This window comes from Diachasma alloeum, unplaced genomic scaffold, assembly GCF_001412515.2.
Source record: "Diachasma alloeum isolate Michigan unplaced genomic scaffold, Dall2.0 Dall_scaffold_00200, whole genome shotgun sequence".
Taxonomy (NCBI): Eukaryota; Metazoa; Arthropoda; class Insecta; order Hymenoptera; family Braconidae; genus Diachasma; species Diachasma alloeum.
In genome coordinates this window covers 1,570,739-1,592,402 of record NW_021680365.1, presented here as the reverse complement: position 1 = coordinate 1,592,402, position 21,664 = coordinate 1,570,739, and the positions used below count along the sequence as shown (strand labels likewise).

The window sequence follows — 21,664 nt, the reverse complement described above, 5'->3', positions numbered from 1 at the left end:
TTAGGAGATGCGTAACCTGGAGTCACTCGGAAAGTGAAATTCCCTCAGTCTTATTCAATCGAGAGACTTCGGATTTAGAGACTTCAAGGTTGACTGGAGGGAATAGTAACAGTTATGTATAATTTTGAGAAGATAATAACACTTTATGTTGATTGAATTTTCAGATGCGCCGTTTCGTTGAATTATTTCGGCTTTCCCAGGCCTCTGACTCAATTAATGTCTATTCATGTTATTATTTAGGAATCCGATGTTCGAAATTAACACTGAAACTAACACTTCAACCCGCTAGACTCCTCGTGTGACAACCCAAGCTAAACCCAACTGAAGCTAAAAAAATTTAGCGAAACGGCGCATCTTGACAATTTAATCACTGTTGGTTTTTCCCTTCAATACCCCATGACATTTTTAACTGCATTAATTCATCTCTGTCTCATCCAGAAGTGTGCAGTATGGATTGTTACACTGTTGGATTTTTTAAAAATTGAAGCAACAGCTGTATTTAAATCAATAATTTTTATTGCCATGGGGACCCAAAAATGGCAATTTCATTGAGTAATCCGGAATTTAATCGATGTTTCACTAACAAAATACATGGAAATTTTATGCCCCCATGGAAAAATATATAAAAAATGGATATAATGTAAAACAATTTAATATATTCTTCGAATATATATAAGATTTATATAAAATATAAATTTATCTGCTTCATATATATAAATAAAACATAATATTAATAATAATAATAATAATAATAAATAATTTATATTTTATATAACTTTTATATATAAATCAGGTTATATAAAATATATAATTTATAAATTATAAATATAACTTATAAATATATAATTTGCAGAATATATATTTTGCCGTATGGGTTTGAATAAGTCGTTTCAGATTTTTTACGTGAAATTCCAGGAGTAATTTTCCAACGGAGTACTGAACATGATGAAATTTTCTTCAATGCATAATCTCACTTCGTAGATTATGTCACATTACCGCGAGCTATTCACGACTTTTATTTTTTTTCAACGACTATACATCGGTCTCGGGTACTTTTTAGGAAGAGAAATGAATTTTTTAATGCATTTCAAAATGATCGTTTAAGGTACTTCCGTAGTCTAATTTTGGGGGAACGAGTGGAGGTTCATGAGTGAATCGAAATTTTGCCGATCGGGCGCCTTTTTATTTATGGGTCATAATTATTTAATGACTATTTATATCCTCAATTTTTTAAAGATTTTTTCAATAAATTAAAACTATTGTCAGAGATCGGGTAACCAGGCATTTTCGTTAGATGATGTTGGTGTTACTGTCCTTTGATATGAGCCGATACTACACTACAGTAGTTTTACTCCCATTTAGAATGGAAAAATATACCTGAATTGAGTATTAAATATACTTGATGACAACCGAAGTCGGTGGCCGAAGCGGCTAGGTGCGAGCCTAGTGTGCGAAAGGTTATGAGTTCGATTCCCCGTGGAACCGAGTTTTTCAACCGGCGGCTCCGGCGAGCGGGGGAGGTCGCTAATATAGTGGCCGCCTGTACCGGCATGGGCTTTCTGTGGCTTCCCATCCTACTCCTGTGTTCTATAGGAGTGCGAATGCGGTGCAGTGTAGAATCCACAGTCGCATGCATAGGGTTGGATAGGGCCGATTAGCCAATCAGCCCAATTATTAAAAAAATCTAGTTTTTTCTTATTACACAAAAAACACTAATTTTTAAAGATAATTTTTTTCAATATCGTTTTTATTGAAAATATATATTTAACAAAGCACAAACCGAGGAATGTTTCAACGACAAGTACTGCTGGACATATTTCTGACTATTAGACGATTTTTTTCTCAAAATTTTACATTTTTTGTACATTATCGACTGTTTTCATATAACTTAATGAAGAGACACCTTAATAACCAGGCGATGTAGCGCATTTGGTAGCAGCATGAAACTCACAACCTGACAGTTTCAGGTTCGAGTCCCGGCCGGGTTGCAGCAATCTACCAATTCTCCATCACAATATTCCCCAAAATATTCACCTGAAAATTCCCCACAATTTTCAAACTGATCAATGAAAATTCTTCGGAAAAATTCTTCACGAAAAATATTTTTGATTTACAAACACGAAGAAAGTTGTTGGTAAACCCCACCGGAATAACAAAAGAAATACTGCCGGAAATCTAAAAAATGAAGGAGACCCATAAAATATTTGATTTCCTTCAGACAAAACGGATGATTAGTCGTGATGAAAGAAAAGTGAAAGAATATTTTCTATTTGATGAGCGGTTCCAGTATTCCGAGTGAAAGTTGAAAGTGAAAATTCGGCGGTATCATTGGAGATGTCGGTTGAACCACGGAGGATATGAATTATGGGAGGAGACCCACGAATGCAGTGGAAATTTTAAAGGGATGGGTTCAGTGGACGGCTGACCTTCTCAATGACACCGAAACGCCGCGAGGGGTTCCGTTACAGTGGCGCAGAGCCCACGTGAGGTCCATCCTCAAGGACACTTCGTCCCTGACATTCTTCGCGGTGAGGTCAATGTGCATCGAATTAGTCAATCGCGATATTTTTCGTTGAGCAATTCAGCTGATGGAAATTGCTCGCATCCACTGAATTATTCAGCTTATCTGGAATTTTTATTTGCCTTTTTCGACTGTCACTCATCGCTTTGTAATGTCTAACGATACGGCGGGCTATGATTGTCCCAAAATAAATTGAGTTTTGAGAATTTCGAAAGACTGATAGGCTGCGGAATCAAATATTTTACAGGAATATTTTTATCTCCCCCTTGTAGTGACGATGGGGGAGTGGCGCATCATTGATGATTCTGGCAAACAGCGAAAGTTTTCTCAGTTATGAGGTCTTTGGAGAGAGAAGGATTACATTGTAATTCTTTTGTAATTGCGGGAGAATGTTTACTGAGAAAAAATTTAATTCTGCTAATCAAATTTGTTCCGGACAAACAAATGCCCAAAAGTGCAAACCGACCAAGAGCAACTATGATGTAATTAAATGAAAAAAAAAACACAAAAACAAAACGAAAAAGACAAAATTGATTAAGTATATTATTATCTTTTCCATTAGAAGTATTAGTTTGAACTATGATTTTTTTTAAATTCATTGCAATACTTTATGTTTATTTAATTTGATCCTGCACTGAGAGAAAAACAAACACGTTGTCAAACAAGTCTTGTTTGGCCAATAAAATCACTAGTTGAAAGTTGCCAAAAAAGAATTTGTTTGGTTCGAATTTGAAAGTCTCAAACATGAATAATTGCTCTGCTTTCGACAGCAACGAAATGTTTGGCTCAAGAGGCGGATAATTCACACCAGACGGTGCCTTTTCAGGATGAAAATATCTCATTTAGAGGAAATATTTTATCCCTAAGTCACAAAATTGCTATCATATCATTATTATTGTTTCATTTAAGGGTTAATTTCTTATCTGTGATTTTTAGACAGTCGAAATGAAAAACTACTGTCCCTTGTTTCGCATAAAACAAAGATTTTTCGGGAGCAAAATACGTATGGGAGTATCGAATAACGAAGGAGTAGTGCTAGAAATGACATTTCTTATCTGTACAGACAATGCAATTTTTTTTGAACTACTAAATCTATTTTAGCAACAAAAAATTTTCATTCCGACGCACTCTCTGCATGTTTGGCACAAAAAAATCCTTTTGTGATAATTATCAAATAACTATTTTCTTGACACACGTAAGACTTGTTTGAGAACTCTGTCGTTTTTCTCTCAGTGTGTAATTGGTCGTGAGCTATTGGGTCTGTATGAAATAAAAATTAAACGAAAAATGAGAATTTCCTCACAAAATCCGCTATAAATTCTTGTCTGAGCCAAATTTGGTTGGAAGATCTATATTTTTTTTTGGTGTAGATTCGCTTCATTTAAAACTTTACTAGGTGGTAATAGCTACAATAGAAAGGGGGAGGATTCAGTGAATGCTCGTGCTCTGATCTATCAACAGTCTCGATATAACTTGACATGAAACAACTGAACAAAACTTTCATCTTTTATAAATCGGAATACTGATTCTAACATCAAAGTAATAAATAGTATCATTGATACGAAACACTCAGCAGAATTATATCGCTAATTAGCCATGAGAGAAGAAAATGGTAGAATATTTTTTTTATTGAAAAACCCTTGATCTACAAATACGATCGTCTGACATTGTGACCTAGAACAACTCGCTGTTGAGATAAATGGATGTTATTGGTACGATTCGTTATTACGGAATTTTCCTGGCGATTCATCGAGATTTTTCGACGGATTTTGAACTGACAGTGGAACCATCATAACCGGAATAATTCCGTTGGAATTTAAAATACCGACGGAGAGGGATATTCAATAAAAATTACGTAGGGGAGGGACGGTGACAGACAATTGGTAATTTTTTCTTTTTTTTTCTTTCCCAAATCAGGAACACGGAATGTGTTGAATTAAAAGCGAGTTTTTTGAAAAAATGATTATTTGAAATTGAAGACCAGTTTATTTAATTCAAATAAACTAGAAAAATGGTTTATTTGAATTAAATAAACTTAACTAGAAAAATGGTTTATTTGAATTAAATAAACTTAACTAGAAAAATTGTTTATTTGAATTAAATAAACTTTATTTGAATTAAAAAAATCCTCTATTGGAATTAAATAAACGATTTAGTTGATTCAAATAAAAGTTATTTAATTCAAATAAATAATTTTTCTGCATGTAACCGTCTCAGCGATTTCATAGACCGCTGTGACTCAAACCACAAATGACTTTGAATCTTTGTTTTTGCTTCCATTCGGAAAATTATCAATTTTCTGTTAGTGGTACGTTTTGCTCTGCGGTCCGTTTTGCCCTACTCTTCGCTATTTTTCGCGTAATTCCAGAGCGCAATGTGGTTTTAGGAAATTTTACGGAACTGTCACGTAATTTTTACCTAAAATCGCGGAATTTTTCCAGAGCGTCCCGTAATTTTTATCTGAATCTCCTGTGAGAAATTACGATACCGTCACTTAAATTTTCTGAGTCGATTCCGTAATCGATGAGCGAATTGTGAGTTCCGTAATTTTTACTGAGCATTTCAGTAGGGAAGTGGTCAAACGGTTTAAGTCAATTTAGTCGTTAGTTGAGTTTTCCAAAAATATTCCCTAATTTAAGGGAGATAGCGAAATTTTCATGATGACCTTTTTTGTAGAGCGAATTGAGTGCTACTAAAAAGGTTATGAGAAAAATTTTGCTATCTCCCTTAAATTTCGAGATATTCATTGAAAACTGGCCAATAGGGAAAATCGACGTAAACCGTTTGACCACTTTGCTACTGATTTCTCTCCGTGTAGGAAAATCCATTGAGTAAAACTATTTCTTAATAAGGCTCCACTTAAAAATCAAATTGCGAATTTCCTCCAATTTTTTTAAGACTAAGCAACATTTTCCACTCGTGTTACCATCAATTTTGCTGCGTTGAGTAGCAAAAGTACCTCGTAAATGCGCTGAAATCACGTGAAGTGAAAAATTGAAGTAACAACTTGGAAAAGCGGATCCGGATGATGTTACTTCCGGAGAACACCTACATTGCATATTCTAGAAAGTGATGGTACATCGGCCGGATCGCATTCGGTCATATATCCCTTCCGCATTGTAACTCCGTTCAAGTTTATTTCTCGGATCCACGCTTGAGGGAATATCTATATTTACATTCCCATGATAATTCATCGATCAAGAATAAAAACTGAATAACAATTCCTTGACAACAACTCGATCAAATGGAATAACAATAGCATTGAAAAATCTCTCGTCATCACGAGAAAAATTCACTCATGCAGTGGTATAAAGTGATCGTCAATTTATGCGTGATTGATAATAAAAAAACGTTTTGTTAATTGCAGAATCTGATAACCAGTATTTAACGCCGATGGTAATAATTTTCATTGCTTGCCTAATGAGCCTGATGTTTTAAAAAAACACCTGAAAAAGCCTTCGATCATTTATGCAGAAGACCTGACTCCACGAAGCACAAAAAGTAAAAGTGAAATCACTCTGAGATTGATTTTTTGTCGTTTTCCTTTAAAACGTGGTATTTTAGATGAGATTTTATTTTATTGAAAATGAAATATTTGATTTATTTCAGTTATCAAAATGGTTGATTTTGTTTCACAGAAAATTACGAGATTTGCGAAGCGCGCGCCCTCTTCTAGTATTCTAGTCCTATTCTCTAAAGATGAACGAAAGGTGAAGTTGTTTTATATCGAAATATCTCGAAACTGCCTGACCGCTAATCCTTAATCCTGATTGGTCAATATGTGACACGAAGTTATTCACAAAAAAACACGCGGCTTTTTCAAATTCTTCAGTGGTAATTTTTTTTTTCACGTCATATATATATATATATATATAATATATATTTCACATGTATATATATCATCGGTGAAATTAATAAATTCTGTTCTTTTATAGAGACCGATTATTTTAAAAAATTGAGGATAATTAATTGAAAATGAAAAATTCTTTATAGATTCTTTTACTCTACTTCGCTATTCACTTCAATCATTAGTCGAATTCTCTTTGATTCATTATCAATATTTATAAGGTATTCATGAGAAAATGAAATTCAATGAATTCCATTTCGTTATTTCAACAAATGAATAGATCAGCGCGCGCATAGATCTTGTATGAAAAATAATTGACTGACTGGTCATGTCAGAGGCTGAGATGCAAAGTGCATGGTGTCCCACTGAGAGATAAACGACAGAGTTCTCAAACAAGTTTTACTTCTGCCAAGAAAATAGTTTTCTGAAAATGATCAAAAAATGATTTTTTTGTGCCACATTTCGTCAATTTACTAAATTATTTCAATATTTTCGGCATCGATTGACGCAGGATATTCGAATAACTCCAACTCATTACAAAATTTCAAGTAATACCAAGGTAATCATCTGTTCCGGACGTCCTTGCGCCTCCGAACGAGCGTCGAATCGTCTTTTATTTGACCCTGCATTAATCAAAGCAATGACAAGCTTTCGTGTCTCAAATATTCACTCCAAAACAACATTGTTGAAACGAAATAACGTTGAATTAGGCCAATTGAAACATTCAATCACAGGTATTTCGTTGACTACTATAATGAAAGAATTGCAGGGAGATGCTCAATTCTGCTCACACGTGTCATAATGTTTACTCTTTTCATCAGCAAACACGCAATCCTCCCTCGTGTGAACAAATTGCGTGGTAGTGTCGGTAATTATTTTGAATTTGGTGTCATTGAGTGTTTATTTTTTATTCTTTATTTCTTCAGAGTGGAAAAGTCTCTGAATAATCGATTGAATGATAATCTCATGAGTATCGGTGGCTTGGAGGAGTCGGTTAGACGCTGGACCCGCATGCGAAAGGTTCCGAGTTCGAATCCCGGTCGGGTGTATGGTATTATATATTTAATCAGTGTTGATCAGTCTGATCGAAATTCAAATCTGATGCACCTGGACGGATTTTCATAGCACTGTAAATTTGTATGTCACACCCGTGGTCTATCGGAGAGTTTATTCGTTACGCGGAGAGAAATGTTTGATAGAAATTATCCTACCGTTCTATAAGAGTGTATCATAAGTCAGCGTTTCCTCATTTCTATCGCGTAATTTAGTAAAAATTAATATATGATGATCAAATTTTATTCAACGTTAGAGAAATTTTATCCTGATGCATAATACATTTTACCCTTCCAGTCGAATAATTTTTATGTGGATAACAACGAAAATTCTAGAATGGTTGGTAAACCCTACCGACACGGTAATTTCTATTTTTATCAATAGTAATACCCCAAGAGCTTCAAAATTATCGGGTATTTCCCGATAGCTTCATTGCAAACAAATCAGGCTTTGAATGGCTAGATCTCACCATTCTACCCGGCCGGGTTTTGAACTCGAAACCTGTCGCATTTCCGAAAGGTTTGAAAGCTCTAATAAAAAAAGAATAAATTACTATTAACATTAATTGCAGGTTTGCATCGGTCTGTTCTTCGGAAATATGCTTTTGTTATAGTCAATCAATGGTCTAGGTGACAGAGGTCTAGGCACTTTCTTTGGCCTCTTGTTTCCCTAAAACTAAATCATTCGGTCATTTACAGGCAAGAAAATTTTTTAGTTTTCAGTAAAAAAAATTGAATTTCAGAGATCTGTGGAACTGGAACGGAGAAAAAAATCCTGAATTTATATGAAGGAAATTTTCACTTATTTTCAGAGGATTTTCTCTATAAATCACGATGAAATCGGAATCCGGTCTGAATATTACTCTTGCGTAATTGTCTCTTTATTTGGTCTTTTTCAACACTTTTCACAACTTCTGAATTTTTCAATGTATATTTTTTAAATTTGCAAATTATTGAGGGTCGATAGTATTATCGAATTATTCGTTTTGATGATCTTCTCGTTCCATGTAGAATTGTAGGTATTCATAGGTATTGCAATCGTTCTTCCAGCTTTGCACCGAGGTGAGCAATGGAAATGTTTTGGGGGATTTTATTTTGTTTTGGGAATTAATATAATGGGACGGAATGACACACTTGTTGAATAATCGAGGATACCTGACCTCATGATCTACCATTTGGTGTTGGGCTATTATTGTATTGATTCAATTTTCGGGTAATTTCCCATCGAGTAGATCACGTTTCGTCCTTGCTATCACCTCTCTATATACGATAACATTACGGTTTAACAATATTTCGTTTCATAATAATTTTTTCCGTAATATTTTGTCCCATAATATTATTGCGCTTTTTTTTACCCTAGTATAATAGTTCTGTAATATTTAGGCCCGTAATCGATAAAATCATTGCAAAATATTCTGATGTCCAGATTAAAACGTTAAACAGGATTTCCATAAAAGAAAAGTACCCGGAAAAAAATACCCATTCCCCAATTGAGTATAAAATATATTTTATTCAAGTATATCTTACACTCAATTGGGGGATGGGTATTTCAATTCGAAGATGATTCTCTTGTATCAGGCCGGGTTGTAGCAAGCCCTCTTAAGTGTAATATAAGGGTCAGGCACTGAGAGTCAGAATATAAGGGTCAAAAAGTGGAGGTTAATAAATGAGGGTCAGAATATTAGGGTCAAAACATTAGGGTCAGAATATAAAAGTAAAAAAAGTGGGTGTCAGGTAATGAGGGTCTAAATATAAGTCATATATTATGCTTGATCACCGTTTTTAGCCCTTATATGACCCTCATTGCCTGACACCCACTTTTTTTACTTTTATATTCTGACCCTAATTTTTTGACCCTAATATTCTGACCCTCTTTTTTTAACCCTAACATTCTGACCCTCATTCCTTCACCTTTACATTCAGGCCCTCAGTTTTTGACTCTAATATTCCGACCCTCATTTTTTAACCTCCACTTTTTGACCCTTATATTCTCACACTCAGTGTCTGAACCTTATATTACACTTGAGAGCGCTTGGTACAACCCGGGCTGATACGAAATAATCATCCTCGAATTGAAACACCCATCCCCCATTCGAGTATAAAATATACTTGAATCAAGTATATTTTTTTCCGTGTGATCAAAATAGTTAATGCGCATTCTCAAATTATTGATTTTATTATTGCAGGGGCCGCAGTGGCAGCCGGAGCTCTCCTAATAGTAGCCGCAGCCCTGGTAGCAACGCTCTTTCCAAAAATAATGGAGGCGATAATAAATCGTGAAGTAGTTCTGAAAGACGGTGGCAGATCGTACCGTTGGTGGCAGGCACCCCCAGCTGTTCCCCACCTGAGAGTCTTTATTTACAATGTCACGAATGCCGATGAGTTCCTCAACGACGGCGACAAGCCCATTCTTCAGGAGCTCGGACCCTACGTGTACATCCAGAAGTGGGACAAAACTGATCTCGTATTCAATGATAATGGCACGGTCACTTATCACTTGAGGAAACGATACACATTCTCGGAGGTTTGTATTCATGGGTTTACTTCATTTTTTAATAAATTACTCCGGGGCAGGCGATTGTAGGCTAATTTTATGAGTCAGCCGATGTGAGTCATTGCGTAACTACTCCGGCATTTGCATTTTTCTTGTTAAGTTGAAAAAAATGGTTGCTTTCGTAGAAGAGAACTTGGTTTTTTTGTTTACTCTGAGCTATTTAGTTTAGTTCTTTACATTCACCAAATTTGTCTCATTAGTCCAATTGGTTGAGCGTGAATCGATAATTTTCCTTCTGAAGTTTTTTGCTCAATTTCTTATTTTTTGTGAATTCGTAACGTAGTAAATTTGTAACGTAGTAAATTTTCTTATTATCTCAGTTGATTTTTTCTTCTTGAATATATATATTTTTTAAAAAATTTTGTCTTATGAACAAAATTTTCTATTCGCAAACCCTTTCATTTTTCAGTCCCGATTTCTCAACTTTTCAACTTTAACGTTAGAAAAAAATTTAACTTTCGTGGAGAGTCGACTAGTCATTTTCAGGAGAGTGACATTGAATGTGATTTAAGGTTTTGTAGTTGACAAGTCAAAATAATGAAAAAAAAAATAGGAAAATTCATGGGAGAAGTTTCTAAGCATGCTGCATCATTGAGAATTCTTGCACATTTTTTTTAGATCTCAGTTTCAAGAAAAAAAATAACGAAAATTTGGATGTTTTTTGTATCCCCTCTAGCTGTAACCTCCAAGGTTACCCCACTCTCAATTAAGAAAATTTCCATGGCACCCAAAAAAATTATGAACTATTGAGGAAAAACTAGTGGGTGATAAATCAAATCTTTCTTGAGGGCACGTATAAGTTTCAGATTTTTTTCAGATTTCATAAGAAAGTTATTTGAACAAATGATTCGGAAAATTATGAGTTTCGGGGAAATTACCCCCTCACGCGGAGACGCGTGATTGGAATGTCAGTGAGCATCATGGAACTGAGAGAGAGAAAACACTCGACAGGTTTACCAACTCGAAATGCATTTTAATATTATTCCAATAATTAGAATAACATCCAATAAAAATTATTAGACACCCCAGGTGATGAGAAAAAAATCAATCAATCTGATAAATAAAATCAATATTCAAAAAGTGTTCAAATGCACACTTAAATACTTACTTGAAAATTGGAAAATTTCGTGCTCAGCGATTGAATCAGGGCTCGAGAACAATAAGACTCCCCTTCCGTTTCACCGTCCGGTGATCTACACACGAAACACCTTAACCCTAGTCTGGTCACCGCGGGGATTCCCCGCCTTACCGAATTTGCTCTACACTGCCCGGGCGCGTTTAGCGAGTCTCCCGCAACGTCGCGTGATGGGCAATTCGGGTTGAACTAAAATGTTATGAAAATTTCCGAAAAGTGTACCGGAAATGTCATCCAAAAATTGTTGACGATGACCTGTTGAAAATGCCGGAAAAAATTTTGACACGCGTCCTTCCCAGTCACCCTCCAATTACCCAGAAGTGATTCTGCATCTCTAATTTGCATATCAACCCACTGCAACGCTCCGTCGACTCTCCTAAGTCGATGATGATGCTCGTGATACCCCAGAGAAGGGGAAAAATACTCGAATCCGCATTGTTACATGCATCCAAAGTTACTTCCGCGATCGTGTCTCGGCATTTCAAAGTAAAAAGTCCGACTTCCCTCATTACTTTGTCCTCCATCGTATTGCAATTTAATAATTGCGCATAAAATCGATGGCAATGAAATCAACATCTCGGCTGGGCGAACTTCTTTTCGTTTTATCTGTAATTACTTCACATTCACTCGAGGTGAAAGTGATTCCAGAACCAATGTGATGTAAAACTCGTCCACCTTTAGGGAGTTTTTTCTTCACGTTGTGAGGTGACTCAGTTATTTTCCGCTTCAAAAAAATTACGAATTATTCCTTGAAGATGATATGTAACCCCTCAGCAAGTGGGGGAGGGGAGGAAATTAACAGGAAATTTTCATTGCAAAAAATCGAATTTACATATGCAATTCACGGATTTTTTTAATGCGGAATTCAGAAGAGATGGAAAGGTCAAGGGAATCGGGATTCATTCGATGGTGACGTTAAGTTCCGTAATTTTCCGGTGTCAACAAAATTCCGAATGGACCAGAGAGGAGAATAAAATCCATTTACACTATTTCTTTAACAATATATTTTTTTATCATTGAATTTCTCTGCTGTGTAATTTTCTTAAAATAAGACATTTATTTATTTAAAATAAATTGTTTGTTTAATATAATTAAATCATTTTTCTTGAAATAAGTTTATTCATTTGTAACAAAAATATTCTTGAAATAATGAAAAAATTTCAAATGATTTTTATTTGATTAAGGCCCGGGTGGATTATCTTTCGAAAGTTATCTCGATTGTTTTTCCATCTTCATAATGTAAAAAATATATCACAATTTCCATGGGATTTTAGATCACGCAGGAGTCCCTAAAAATCATGACTGTACAATCAAAAAAAGTAGAAAACAAAACTGAACATTTTCAAAGAGCGTTTTTAATAAAGATTAAGAAATAAGTCCGATAGAGAGAAAATAGTGAATGAATAATTTACCATGGTAACTAACGATGTGACAGCCCTTGACCACTGCGAGAAATGACGAACTAACAGCCATTAGGATCATCAAATTATTAATTTTCAATTTCCTCCCTATTAGCTTTATTTCCCAATATTATTCAAAAGCGCTCTTTGAAAATGTTCAGCTTTTTTTTAACGTTTTTTAGATTGTACAGTCATAATTTTTGGTGACTCCAAGACTATCTAAAACTGAACCGCAATTGGAGATCACTTCAGATTATCAAAATGAAAAAAAACAACCAAGATCACGTTCGAAAGATAATCCACTCGGGCCTTTAAACATTTTTCTGGGTGTAATTGAATGATTTAAAATATTCCAGGAATTATCAAGTGGATCCGAAGATGACCTCGTAGTGGTCCCGAACGTCCCCATGCTATCAGCAACGAGTCAATCCCGTCACGCAGCTCGTTTCCTGCGTCTCGCGATGGCATCGATAATGGACATTCTGAAGATAAAGCCCTTCGTCGAGGTATCCATCGGCCAACTACTCTGGGGCTACGAGGATCCTCTCCTCAAGCTCGCCAAGGACGTTGTCCCGAAGGAGCAGAAATTGCCGTACGACCAGTTTGGCCTCCTCTACGGCAAGAACGGCACTCATCCCGATGTTTACACTATCTTCACTGGTGCCAGTAACATCACTAAATACGGAATGGTAGATCGATTCAATGGAAAAAATAGTATTGGACATTGGACAACTCCCGAGTGCGACACACTCCTTGGTGGTGACGGTAGCATATTCCCACCACATATCACTAAGCAGACTGTACTCAAGATCTTCGACAAGGACCTCTGCAGAACTCTGCCACTTGTTTTCAAGGTAAACGGCATTTTTATCACTTTTTTTTCATTCTGTTCGAAAATTTATGGGGGATTATTTATTGCTATGACTCTGAGGGCTCTACCACTCGAGGGAAAAGGGGAAATTGCGTTTTATTGGATGGAGAATTTGCGTTGAATATGTTTGATGCAGCTCCGTTCTAATAGAATGGCAGAATCCATTGGATTTTATGAATATTTTTATCATGCATTTGGGCATCTTATTTTAATGACTGAATATTCTAAGAAATATGGTTGAATACATTCAGTGTCCAGGGTCCAGTGTTGTAGTCCTTTTGATTATACCTAGTTAAACATCGAAGCTTCCTTTTATGCCTCATTTGACTCTAGGTTGCTGAACACTGCGGAATGATTTGTTTAGTTGAACTTTTAAAATTTAATTTTGATTTTTTTGTGATGAAATCATTTGGAATATTTGAAAACTCTGAACAAAATTAGTAAGTGGATTTCTTTTTATTAACATTCACGAAATAATTTACAAGTGTCATTTTTAATGATTACAACTTTAACATGAAGGATTCATGAACAATCAATTGCTCATCTCAAACATCATTTTTTGGAAATCGTAGCAAATTTTTCTATATCCAGAATTCGACTAAAAATCAATTTCATGCCAAAAATGAGTTTCCGGAGGTTCAAACACTCTCTATTATTTATTCATAAAAATGGAATGCGCAACAAATATTTTTCTCCCAATATTTAACTTCAGTGATGCTGATTATTCATAAATTATTCAAATTTTTCTCATACAATGATTCACAAATTCGATGATTGAAAGTCTTAAAATCTGAAAAACAATGACTAATTGCAGAGAAAGGTCTCATGCTTTAAAATATTATTGTACTCAAGAATGATTTTGTCCCACATGAACGCACTCAAAGCGCATAGAAGAATCGTCAATCTTCAATATTTATTGTTTTTACGATTTTTATTTGCACTTTCAATATTTCGATACGTAATATATTCATGATGTAACACGGGACAATAGTGATAAACGCGGATTTATTTGAGTTCCGTGAAGCCAAGTCACTCCGAGATTTAAGGCTTTGAAGATAATTGACTTCTCACCAATAAATATATTCCCCATATTACGAAATTTTTCTCTCAGTACAACATTCTATTCTTTCGGAGCAAAATTGAAAAATGTAAAAAATTCAAAGAATAAAATTCTTCCATTCGAAAGCAAATGGTTAAACCTTCAATTTTCCAACCCGAGAAGTCAATAATAATTACTCATTGATCACTCCAATTTCAGGAAGAAGTAATAACGAAAGGGGACGTCCCCGGCTACAGGTTCACTCCGCCGAAAGATGTATTCACGTCGCCGGAGCGGAAGCCCTCTCAAGCCTGCTACTGTCCCGGAGGTCCACCCTGCGCTCCCGAGGGAACCTTCAACGTCTCCCTCTGCCAGTACGACTCACCCGTCCTGATTAGTTTTCCCCACTTTTACTTGGGTAAGTTCAAAGTTCACTGAACCATCGCGACAATTCCTCGCAATCCCCTGGAGGTACAAAAAATAACAGCGGTAGACGGGACTGGAGTTTTCCGGGGCGTCAAGTATAGTTCCATATTTTTTTATCCACGAGAAACAATGAAAATTCGTGGGAATGGCGAACAATATACTCCCAGGCGTTCGGCGTGGTGTGCCGTTAATTTGCCGTGGGAAGATTGAATTTTTTATTAGTGAGTTTCATTCATTATTATTTCTCTTATTTAAGATGCTGCTGAATAAGTTTGCTTTTACTTTCGAGGAGACATTAATGATTGGGGTGAAATACGACGGCGAAGTTTTACGAAGTTTCTCGGACTCTTTTTTAGAGTCGTTCGGTCGTTTCGCCACTCTAGTTGTTGTGTGTATACGAAGAACATCGATTTTATTGAGGAAAAGATGCGGGTCATACTCGAGAAGTTTCGTTGGAATCCTTTCTCTTCTATTTTTAACATTTATCGGTTAAATTTGATTATTATACGAGCCTTGAAAATTTGTTAATTTTCCTACGGGCGAGCTTTTTGGAGGTTTTCACTCTTTTCCGTGAGTTTATGCACCGAATACTCGATTTTTTGCATTCAAAGCTGTATTATATCCCATTGCGACTAATACTATTATACATGACCACGCGAGATAAGATCGTGATATTGATGTTCATTACTGAAAAATTTTGACTCAATAAAAGGGAATCATGATTACACAATCTTATGACATATCTCTGACATTGCAACGGGGCGATTTTCAAAGATGACTTCGTTGTAAGAGAACAGGAGAGCTTCTTATTTGTCCGTAGAGCGTCCGTATGTACAGGACTCACTTTGTCGATTCTAGTTTCCGAAATATTCACATTTTTGCCTCGGCAATTCGCATTTAAGTCAATGTTAAATTTTTTTTAAGATTCCCGGCGTCATTTTTCATGGTATCTAGGTAATTTTGGGCTTAAAATGTGCGGAACGTTATTAAGATTATCAGATTATACATAACTTCATATCGACAAATTGGGGCCCCTTCATGCCGATGCCCACGAATAAATTCTGAATATGAGTTCCTCGGAGATTGCGCACTGTTATGACAATAAATTTTTAATATAAGAAGCTAAGCAGCTCTGAGCGTGGTCTTCAAATGAATGGGTAACCGCAAGGCATGTATCGGGAAGAATGTCATGTGAGAGGAACATTTGAGCTAGTAGAACTGACGAATATCACGTAAAAACGATTTTCTTCAAGATTTTTCTGCTGCTAAGATACTCGCTTAAAATTAAGTCTCATCTTCAACTCTTTTGTGAGTCAGCAAAATAAGAATAAGAAAAGGACCTCTAACATATTCATGCCTGATATCTTTTCTGAATTAACGACAATCTCACTGAATCACTTCTATTTCATCTGATTCATCTGATTATCACTAGGATTTCGATTTCATCCTCAAGGTGGAATTACTATCATTCTAACTTAGAAAGCATCTTTAATACCAAAACAGGAGTCATGTTCTCTTCAAATGAATCATAAGTATAAACCTTTAGCACTGTTATGATAGGCATTTTGACCCTCGTGACCCTTAATTTCGGAGCCTCAATTTCGAGTGCCAAATTCTTATCACTAGAAGTCGATTTGGATTTTTATAATGCAGAGACGTACATTGATTTCAATACACTTCCAGAATTAACGAATATGACATCACCGTGAAAAAATTAATTCTAATTCTAATTCTAAAAAAATTAATTCTAATCTTCAACTCTTTTGTGAGTCAACAAAATAAGAATAAGAAAAGGACCTCTAACATATTCATGCCTGATATCTTTTCTGAATTAACGACAATCTCACTGAATCACTTCTATTTCATCTGATTCATCTGATTATCACTAGGATTTCGATTTCATCCTCAAGGTGGAATTACTATCATTCTAACTTAGAAAGCATCTTTAATACCAAAACAGGAGTCATGTTCTCTTCAAATGAATCATAAGTATAAACCTTTAGCACTGTTATGATAGGCATTTTGACCCTCGTGACCCTTAATTTCGGAGCCTCAATTTCGAGTGCCAAATTCTTATCACTAGAAGTCGATTTGGATTTTTATAATGCAGAGACGTACATTGATTTCAATACACTTCCAGAATTAACGAATATGACATCACCGTGAAAAAATTAATTCTAATTCTAATTCTAAAAAAATTAATTCTAATCTTCAACTCTTTTGTGAGTCAACAAAATAAGAATAAGAAAAGGACCTCTAACATATTCATGCCTGATATCTTTTCTGAATTAACGACAATCTCACTGAATCACTTCTATTTCATCTGATTCATCTGATTATCACTAGGATTTCGATTTCATCCTCAAGGTGGAATTACTATCATTCTAACTTAGAAAGCATCTTTAATACCAAAACAGGAGTCATTTGTTCTCTTCAAATGAATCATAAGTATACACCTTTAGCACTGTTATGATAGGCATTTTGACCCTCGTGACCCTTAATTTCGGAGCCTTAATTTCGAGTGCCAAATTCTTATCACTAGAAGTCGATTTGGATTTTTATAATGCAGAGACGTACATTGATTTCAATACACTTCCAGAATTAACGAATATGACATCACCGTGAACATCAGGATGACGTAACAATTAATGTTCGATGATTTTACAGCTGACCCGGCGTTACGAGACGCCGTAATCGGTATATCGCCACCAGAGGAAGAGAAGCACGCGCTGTACATCGACATACAGCCTTTGATGGGCACAGCCCTGAGAGCGCGAGCCCGAGTGCAAATCAATCTCGCTGTGAGCCAAGTCAGGGACATCAAGCAAGTTGCCTCCTTCCCAGACATCATTTTCCCCATTATGTGGTTCGAGGACGTAAGTATCTGTCCATAAAACATAAAACTTAATCTTCCAATCTTGGAAAGGATTAGAAACCTCGGGGATTTTGTTTGAAGGAAACATTTGCATTTCCGCTTCAGTTTTCTGTTTATGCAGAGAGTGAATCCGACTGTCTCATAAAAAGACTTCAGGTTTGCTTAGATTTCACGGGGCATTTGGTAAATATCGATTTCGCGGCTTGTTGCACTGTAGTAGAACAATTATGCCGAAGAGAGGGAGTCGGTTGTTGAGACTAAGTGTCTAATTATGGGGAATTAACCGTTTTCTCAAGTTTTTATCTCAAGTTGTTGGGTATGGATTCTTGAGTTTTTCTGCAATTTTTAAAAATGAGGGAAATTATTGTTTTGCTCGTAAATTTTCAGAACACAAGCAAATCGATTGTTATGGTTGTTGGAATGAAAAATGATTCAGTTTTTTCCATTTACGGTTCTTCATTTAGGGAAGAGATTGTTAAAAATTTCTTCGATGTTTACACCAGTTTTGGAAAATATCTCAGGATCTTTCAGAGAAACAAAAAAATTTCAAGATTGACAACAGTTCTACAAGTTAATTATGATTGTAAAAATAAAAAATGATTCACTATTTTTTCCACTCACGGTTCTTCGCCTAAGAAAGGCTAAAGAAGATCAGTCGGTTTAATTTGTAGATCGATTTTTGAAAAATATCTCGGAATCTGTTACAGAAATAGCTAAATTTCAATGGAGATTTTCTTTGAGTGTAATTTGACACTCGAAAGTTCTACAAATCAATGGCGATTTTTAAATGAAAAATAATGTTCAATGTCTCAGAATCTACAGACGAGCTAGCGAAACTCCGATGCAAATTCTTTTTTTATGATGCATCACTTAGAATCACTGATTCCTAACGAAAGAAATTTCTCGTATATCATTGAAACTTTTGAACATTTCCAATTTGCTTTCACCAATTGTCTGAATGTTTCATTTTTTATCAATAAAGTTGAAAGGATGTTTCAGATATAATTACAATGTTAATCAAATAGTCGTAAGTGCGACTTTCCGCTGATTATTTAGTGTCATCAGGCTCTTGATGCGATTAATGTCTAGTAAAATCATCCCTGATTTTCATTGTGCAGGGCACACGGCATTGCACATTTTATAAGAAAATCACAAGTTTTCATATGATAGCAACTATCGAGGGACCTCAAACTGAGGAGACAAAACACAAATGGGATATTGACAATTACTAACATCACGGAGAGGAACAGTTTCATTGATTTTACTTTTTCTCTAGGCCGTTGATGGACTAGCAACGGAAGTGACGTCCCTGATGAAGATCGCAGTGGACGTTCCGCCAATAGCGCGAGCAGCAATCTCAGGTGTCCTAGCAGCTGTCGGTGCAATAGTCCTCGTAGGTGCTCTCTTCTGTCTAGCAAGAGCAGCAAAACGTCAAGAAAAGCTCCACCTCAGCAGTCCCCTGCCCCCAGGTGCCAGCACAAAACAAGGAAACCTCAATCCCGCCTTCCAGGGTCCAAAATAAATTCCCAAATCAACGAAACCAACTGATTAATAAAGTCAATGCAAAACAATATGACAAGCATTCCGCACTACGAAAAAGAGGAAATTGTGAATAATACGTAGCACTGGAATTATCACGCAATTGTTTGCGAAATAATTTTCGTGCAATTATCGTGGGAAAGGTGAGCGGTTGCGGGATGTACCACAACAACGAGAAATAAAGTGAAAGCTGAAGAGTGGGAAGTTACGAACAAGTAATTCCCTCACTTCAAATCCTTTACTCCTCGTTATTTCGTATCTTTCCTCCAACGATTCTACTGGCTGAACGCACATGGCGAGATCATTAGTCGTAGTGGGTCGAGGTCGAGAGATAAATCAAATCTCCAAGTAGGAAATACAATTCTTACTGTTTTTATTTTCCTTCAATTATTCGTGACGCCGATCGCGCCAATGTGCCCTTTACTATCCTAGGAAATTCCAAAATGACTCTCATATCCCTGGTAATATTTTTATAATTTATTTTTTAAACAATTTCAATGAACTATGACGCAATTGAATATTCCCAGTAATTTCGATTGCCTTACGAACCTCCGAAATTTTACATTCGATTCTTTGCTTTTTTTCGCATTTACAATTTGCAAATCGAAAAAAATCCAAATTGACTTATCGAAAGGTTCTTTAAACACTGATTAGAACGTCTTGTCTCATAATTCTTCGAAGTGAATGGGGAATTCCAAATCACGAAAACACGAGGGAAAAAATTAAACGTTGTTTAGTCTAGAGATAATCTTCAATTTGTTGATCGAGAAATCGGGGGGAAAAATGTTTACGTAGGGGAATTATTGCGCAAAGTCTTCTGGAAATTAGTAATAATGACGCTCAAGATAGGCAAGGACGATTAGTTAACATCGCGGGTCTCGTAAGCGCCAAGTATTCTGAAAAACCTCAAATAGAGTATTTTACAAATTGCAGCAGATTGATGAGTTGATCGTGTGTGTTATCGTGCATCAACCACTTGTGTGAGAGTTACGAGATTTTCAATCCGTCCAGTGGGAGGGGAGAGCATGGGTGTGAGTCTGAAATTATTGTTATTAAGTATTTCAACAACTGGACAATTATTCAATTAAATTGAACATTTCGACTCAGCCCACAATTAAGCTCCAATCGATGTAATTATGTCTCATTTGTACTATTATATGTTATTTTCCTTGTATATGTTTTATTATAAAATATTTTTAGGATCATTAGACTATAGGTGAACATTGTTAGGTGATGATGAGGAAACAAGAATTTTGTACAAATAAAATGGAAAGACCATATTGTGTTATTTTGTTTTGAATGTCATCCCACGTAATTCCTGGAAATTTGCCCTGGGAAATGTAAAATATTGCTACCAAAATTTTCTTTACTTTCTCAACGCGAAAACTCTGATATGCTTTTTCATATATTCCTCTCTTTAAACTTATCTAGAAGATGAGTATTTTATAGAAATCCGAAACTTACGTGTACACTGCCATCAATTTTCGGCTGAAAAAAAAATAAACAGTATTAAAAAAATTTATAAAAATTTGGCTCAAATTTCCGGTAGACTTTCTCTGGAGTTTTTATCACATTCTAGTTTTACGGAAATTTCAACGAATTTCATCATTGAAAATTCGAAATTGGATGGAAAAATTAATTTTAAAAACTGTAGATTTCAGTTTATTTATTATTGAAATACGACATTTCTATTGGTTGACATTCAGTTGAGGGAATAATCAGGATAATTTGGTGCTGAATATTCATATTGTCGTTGAAAATTGAAGTAAGCTGGGAATTCACGTCATTTTGCTGTTCCAAAATTTGAAAATTCATTAAATTTTTATATCATTGGCTTCTGAATTGGATTAACCCATTGAACAGCGTAAGTCATGAAATGTATCGGCGTGAGAAGAGTAGGGAGGCCCTCAATGTATTAATGCGCCATCAGAAAAGCCCGGCTTCGCACGCAGAATAAGGGGAAGCCCTTACTTTTCTGTTGGAGGCGGAGCTACGAAAGAGATGAACAGAGAGAAAGAATCTGCCTGTTTCGCTTTCACACGCCGAGGGTAATTTTACTACGCAGTCCCGTCACGCAGAGGGACACACAGATTTACCCAAACACATTTACGCTGTCGATGGTGGGGGAAGTCAACTTCTCCGACTGAAATGTTAGGGAACCAAAATGTTAGGGAGTTGCAGGAAAAATGTTACTTGCCTCTACTACAGTTAGAGGATATAACCAAAATGAACAGAGAACAAGAAGAAGAAGAAGAAGAAGAATGTTAGGGAGTAACCACTGTACCACAAAGAGGTGAAGAGTGGGGTACGTTGAGGGTGTTCAATGGATTAATAAAGCACCTGAAGCGTTCGAAACGTTGTGCACCTCAACTACATCGAGAAGTGTTTTCTTTTTTTTTTTTCAT

General features: G+C 35.8%; 1 protein-coding gene across 2 annotated transcripts in view; it reads left to right on the top strand.

Moving 5' to 3' along the window:
• The window catches only part of LOC107035780 (scavenger receptor class B member 1), a 47,425-nt gene extending 26,888 nt beyond the window's left edge, over positions 1–20,537 (top strand). For both annotated transcript variants that reach the window (XM_015253371.1, XM_015253370.1), the window contains exons 2-6: positions 9,607–9,944; positions 12,866–13,363; positions 14,639–14,837; positions 17,513–17,721; positions 18,997–20,537. In XM_015253371.1, coding sequence (XP_015108857.1) covers positions 9,678–9,944; positions 12,866–13,363; positions 14,639–14,837; positions 17,513–17,721; positions 18,997–19,242 — 1,419 coding nt within the window. In that variant the 5' untranslated portion in view covers positions 9,607–9,677 and the 3' untranslated portion in view covers positions 19,243–20,537. The remainder of the gene's footprint in view (positions 1–9,606; positions 9,945–12,865; positions 13,364–14,638; positions 14,838–17,512; positions 17,722–18,996) is intronic.
• Positions 20,538–21,664: the final 1,127 nt, after the last annotated feature.